Here is a 6,000-nt window from a genome sequence, read left to right as displayed (position 1 = left end):
GTCTCAGCGCATCCTGCGTGGTGACTTGTCGAACGATAAAATATTCTTTCTCAATGCTCGCACGGTCCTGCGAACCCCTCAGGAAAAAAGGCTGCTCAGAGAACTTGCAACAGTAGCCCAGCCTTCGCGACCCAGCTGGCGCCAAACGGGTCCCAGCCGTCCAAGGGGAGGCCGGTTACCAGGGCAACTAGGTTCGGGCGGAAGTGGCTCCGAGGACTGACTCTCACTTATCAGGTGACTCTCCTGCCTCCTGCACGTGACAACAGAGCCCAGGCGCTCGCTCTACCTAGTCAGATCCCGCCCCTCTTTCCCTGTACTGACAACTGACACCAGCCTAGAGCAATGGCCCTTGCGGATCTACCAGGAGACCCCGCCCCACGGTAGTGAAAGAACCAATTAGACTGGGGAAAAAAGAAGCAACGCCCCGGGTTTCACCCCAGCTTGACAGACGCAATTTAGGCCATCCCCGGGTCCCTCCGCCCCGAGCCCATTCCGGCCGTCGATGGACAGCCCTTCTACCCAATAGCACATCCCCTGGCCGTCGTTGGGTCCCGCCCCGTGGCAGCACAACCAATGAGCAAGCCAGGTCTCGGCGGGGTGGTGGGGGTTGCACTGCGGTAATATGGCTCTTCCTTAGCCCGCGGCCGCGGCGGCCGGAGGTGGGGTAGAGCCGTCCTGCCTCTCGGGTGGCGGGTTTCGGGGCTGCAGGGGCTCGGCGGGTCGTGGCTACGCTGTGGTGGCGGATGCTGGAGGAGCGCGGGCCCCGCCGCTCGGCGGCCCCTGGGTCAAGATGAGCGCCTCCGCGTCGGTCGGGGGCCCGGTCCCCCCGCCGCCCCCGGGCCCGGCCGCCGCGTTGCCACCCGGTTCTGCCGCGCGGGCCCTGCATGTGGAGCTGCCCTCTCAGCAGGTAAGCCCGCGGGCTCGCGGTGCTCGGTAGGGGGTGGGGTGGCAGGAGGCCGGGGAGGAGAGCCCGTGGGCGGCGGGCGGACCCTGTGCCAGCCGGGAGACCCGGGCGAGTGCCGGGGAGAACTCGGGGGACCGAGGACTTCAGGATTGTGAGGCGAGGGAGCCAGCGACGTCCGATGCTCTGGGAGATCCCCGAGTCCCCCGGAGGGATCCCGTTACTGGAGACCGGCTGCGAAGAGACGGGAAGAGACCCAGTGGAACTCCCTGGGGGCCCCGGCCTGAGCCCGCCTCTCCCCAGCTGGGGTGCTGGGGATTCCCTTGCGCGGACCCTCCTCCTCATTCCTCCTGGGAAGGGACCCGGGGAAGCCCGGGAGTCACCTGAGAGATGGGGAAAGCGCTTTTCCTTTCTCTACCCACTTGCGGAGAAACCAGTTGGTACTCTTTCCTACGGGAGAAGTTGAGGAATCTTTATGGTTTCTACCGTTTACTTTTCATCTCCTTGTTACGAAGTACTCCCCTCGGCTTCCCAAGAGAAATCCTTTGGGGCTTTGGGGTTTCCTTCCTGATTCTCAGACCCCAAGGATCGCATTTAAGCAATTTAGGGGCACCTTCCTCCTTCATTTCCTCAAAGGACTCCCCGTGGAAGGAGGATCTGATGTATGTGTTTGTGTCTTACCCCATCCTTTAGCGGGGGCTTTGGGGGCTTCTCGGGTCCACATTGTAAGCGGATAATGAAGAGAGAGCAAAGCACTGTGCTTGGGGGATCTAGCACAATTCTCGGTGTCAGCCGTATGCTGTATGGTACTTCTTCCCTCCACCTCTCCCTTGCCAGGAAAGGACCTTTCACCCTCTCTCGTATCCCTGTTTCCTTGAAGAGGACCCAAGGAAAAACTGTCAGTTCCTGAGACTTAACCACGTAGGATTTGTGCCAAGGGCTCAATGGCCAGTAATTCATTTCATCCTGACAGTTCTATGAGATAGCTATTTTTTATGATTTCCCGTTTTGTAGTTCAGCAAACTGAGTCTCAAAGATGGAAAATCCCACGTCCAAGGCCTTGAAGTCAGGAAGTGCTGAGGCTGGGTTTCACAGTCCAGCGTTGGGACCCTGTACCCCGGGCACATGGCTGTGTGCTTGAGACTTGAGAACCTTCGCACAGGATGGAGCACGGTCCTTCACCCTGCATTCAACTACCCCTGCCCTAGTACTTAGGAAAGATTCTTAAAGAAGAAAGCAGAGTTTGGGGCAGGGGGTGGAGGGGAAATGAGATGGGTTTGAAGGCAGGAAAAGGAGAGGGGGTGCTAAAGCGGAGAGCTGCCCTGGAGGTCTTAGCTGCACTGGCCACTGAGCTGAATTGTGTTCAGAGGCAGGACTTTTTATGTGGGAGAGGAGCATTTAAAAGCTGGGGTTAGCATGTGCCCTAGTTTTGTGGTGCTGTTGGGAAGCGAGTTGCTGGAGAATATTAGGAGTTTGAAGGTAGTGAGGTTTGGATTGTATTTATGAGGTCCTGGGAAAGATTAGAAGTCTTGCAGGGGGAAGACTAGCCTTAGGAATGAGCATTAAATGTGAATTTTCATGTGTGTGGGGAGGTGGATTGTGAGGATGGATACTGAGAGAGGCGGTGGTGGGCACTGTTGGGAGCAGCCTGGAGAAATCCTAAGTATTGAGGGCCAAGAGGGATTTAGCTTGGGGGAGCTTTGGGAAAATGTGGGATTAGAAAAGAGGAAGCATCATTTGTTGCATAGAGCATGTTCTCTGATAACAGTTCACAGTTTAAAATGGGGGAAATAGCTAAACTGTCCGTGGAATAAATTTAACTGCATTTGTAAGCCTTTGTCAAATTTTTGGATTTGTGCCGAGGGATACATAGTGGCTTAAGTGTTTAGCTGAATGCCATATGAGCTCTGAGTATGGTATTTACAGCTTTCTGGGGGTGTCATCCTTCTTGAATTCTTGGAAGGTAGCCTATATAACAAAAATACTTTTGCAGTTGATGTTTTTTTTTTAGCTTTGTGGGTCAAAGTGTTCAGGTTTTTAGGGTGTGAGTAACATTTAAAAAATAAACATTTTTGTAAAAGTGTTATCTGTATAAACTGCACTGATTATTTAGCACACAGCTTGATGAATTGTTGCAAAGTGAACACAGTTATATAACCATCACCCAAATTAAGAAATACAAAATTATTAGCATTCCAGAAGTCCTCTTCATGTTCTCTCCCATCTCTACCTTTTCTTTCTCTCCAAAGGAACTACTAGTCTGATTTCTAACAAGAGATCGGTTTTTGCCTGCTCTTGAACGGTGTATAAACGCAAATGGTGTATCAAGCAAAGACCACATTTTTTTGTGGTCTTCTTTGTCTGATTTCTTTTGCTCAGTATTGTCTGTGAGCATCATAGGATGTGTGTGTATAAGACTTTTTTCTTTTAGCATGAATTCATTGTCTTTTGTTGTTGTTGTTCCATGTGGCTTTTGCAAAATTTAAAAAGTTTAGATAAATTGGAAAATCAGTTGATAACTTTCTTTTAAATGACACTTTGAAAATTGTGTCGTTTTACTGGATCCCATGGTATTTGATAAGATGTCAGTCTTTTGAAACAAATAAGTAAACACTGTTTTAGGATTTCTGTTGTAAAGCTGATTGTCTCAAAGCATAGATTCAGTGGTTCCCCCAGGTTGCTGCTTGGCATTGTTGACAATTTTGAGTGGGTAGGTCAGTCTGTGAGATGTGGAGCCACATCCATAGCTTGTACCCACAAGGTACTAGGAGCACCTGTCCAGTCCTGACAGTCAAGAATGTCTTCATGGGCTGCCAAATGTCCCTTAGAGGGGCAAAATTACTCCTGATTGACAACCACTGTTCTAAGTATATTTTCATCTTAGGGTAGACAGTATCCCTGCTATTTTGTACTCATTTATTTCAGTTTTCATTAAGTGCCATTGATTCTCATGGCTGTGATGTTTAAAATGTTAATTTACTGTATTAGTTTTAAAGGTGTTGGAATCACCTTAATCTGCCTCCAGGAAAAGACTTATCTATTTTGCTCAAAGAAAGCCCACAAAACCGTGTATAAGACCCAACTTATTTTTGTCTTATTTTAATCCACTTGTCATTTAAAAAAAAGTTTAGTTAAGGCTGCATAACTCCTGAATCTTTGTCTATGTGAGTAACTAGTCCATAATTGTCAACCTGACTGTGTCAAATGGGACTACTTACTGCTTAATCTTTGTCTCCTTTTGCTTCTGTATGATCTTACTTTAATTGTAATTTAAGCATGAACTAGTCACACATTTTGAAGACTGTTTTTGATCTTTAATTTTTGGTTGAGGTTTGTAATTAGTGAATATAAGCTCATCTGAAGAATAACTTCCTTCACACCCTTAAATTTAGAGTTTTGAAATAAAATTTTGTGTTTTGTGGTAGAGGCATTTAATACGTCCTAAAAGTTTAATTGAGAGCACTTCTTTCCTCCCCAGAGTCTTCCTCACTTGAGTCTAACCTAAACTACATTTCTGTAGGTACTCAGAAATGGGTGGTTTTTTAGTGATTGTTCAGTGACCCTTCCAGGGGGCCACATATTCCTTTAAGAATTTGGTAAAAGCTATAGACAACCTTCCTTAGAAAATGCACTTACATACGTAAACGCAGTTTTGCATGCGGTTTTGGTTTTCTTGAAACATGTACATGTTTCCTTTAAAAATTAAGAAAAAAATTACTATTTATTATTTGTTTTAGACAATCATCCATGTCAGTGTATATACATCTACCATATTTTGCATAATAATGTTCACTTAGCTTTGTTTAACTCCTTGTTGGTAGCCCTATTGTACAGTTTCCAGTTTTATCTGTTACATTGTTGCAGGGAATATACACGTATAGGTATCTTTGTACACTTGTGCTAATATTTCTTTAGGATGAATTTTGAGCAGTGAAATCACTCAAAGGATATATGTATATATTTAAATTGGTATAAAGACATAGAATTATACTTCATATAAAATATGTACATGAATACTTTTATTATATGTACGTTTTTGTTAACTTTATTTTTTATTTTTATGTTTTCATTTTTGTTAACTTTAGAAGATATTAGCAAAGTGTTTCCCTGAAAGGACATGTCCACCACACTACTACCACTAGATTATGACAGGGTTTGTTTACCCATAATATTTTGTCAGCTTTGGGCGTCGGAAGTTTTCTCAGTGTTTTCCTTTTTTTTTTTTTTTTAATTTTTTTTTTTTCAACGTTTATTTATTTTTGGGACAGAGAGAGACAGAGCATGAACAGGGGAGGGGCAGAGAGAGAGGAAGACACAGAATCGGAAACAGGCTCCAGGCTCTGAGCCATCAGTCCAGAGCCTGACGCGGGGCTTGAACTCACGGACCGCGAGATCGTGATCTGGCTGAAGTCGGACGCTTAACCGACTGCGCCACCCAGGCGCCCCTCTCAGTGTTTTCCAATATGATTTTATATATATGTATAATATATGTAGAATATAATCATATAACTTATACATATATGAATGTGTATAACCTGCATCTGTATACACATATGTATATATTTTTGCTATTTAAATTTGTATTTCTTTAATTATTATATTTTAATAGTTTCATTTAATGTATACAAAACACTGTGCTAAGTACATGATCTCGTTTATCCTTAAACAACCCTATGGATTTCATCTTTGCATAGGTTTATGTAACATTGTAATTTCTTTCGTGAATTGCAGGTTTATTTTTGTCCTTGGCATTAATTTTTCTGATCGCTCAATGTTTTTCGCTGATTTGAAGAGCATTTATTTTTCTTCTCCTGTGTTTGGAAGAGGTGGACTATATTAGCTCTATTAACATTTATATCCCCTGAATTTTTTTATGTAGACATTATTTTTCAGAACAGTTTTAGATTTACAGAAAACTTGAGGTGAAAAGATAGTGCAGAAACTATATACTCTACACCCATTTTCCCCTATTCTTGATGTCTTCCAATTGTGTGATACATTTGTTACAATTAATGAACCAATATTGATGTGTTATTACTAATGAAAGTCCCCAGTTTATTCAGTATTCCTTAGTTTAAAAAATTGGGGTAAAATATACA

General features: G+C 44.5%; 1 protein-coding gene across 1 annotated transcript in view; it reads left to right on the top strand.

Annotated features, from left to right (window-relative positions):
• Positions 1–584: 584 nt before the first annotated feature.
• UVRAG (UV radiation resistance associated) overlaps positions 585–6,000 on the top strand; it is a 297,841-nt gene continuing 292,425 nt past the window's right edge. The window contains exon 1 of the mRNA XM_045483963.1: positions 585–907. Within this exon, the coding sequence (XP_045339919.1) occupies positions 791–907 (117 nt within the window). The 5' untranslated portion in view covers positions 585–790. The remainder of the gene's footprint in view (positions 908–6,000) is intronic.

This window comes from Leopardus geoffroyi, chromosome D1 (assembly GCF_018350155.1).
Source record: "Leopardus geoffroyi isolate Oge1 chromosome D1, O.geoffroyi_Oge1_pat1.0, whole genome shotgun sequence".
NCBI classification, from domain to species: Eukaryota; Metazoa; Chordata; class Mammalia; order Carnivora; family Felidae; genus Leopardus; species Leopardus geoffroyi.
Note: the sequence above shows the minus strand (reverse complement) of the source record. Positions and strands in the feature narration are given on the sequence as shown.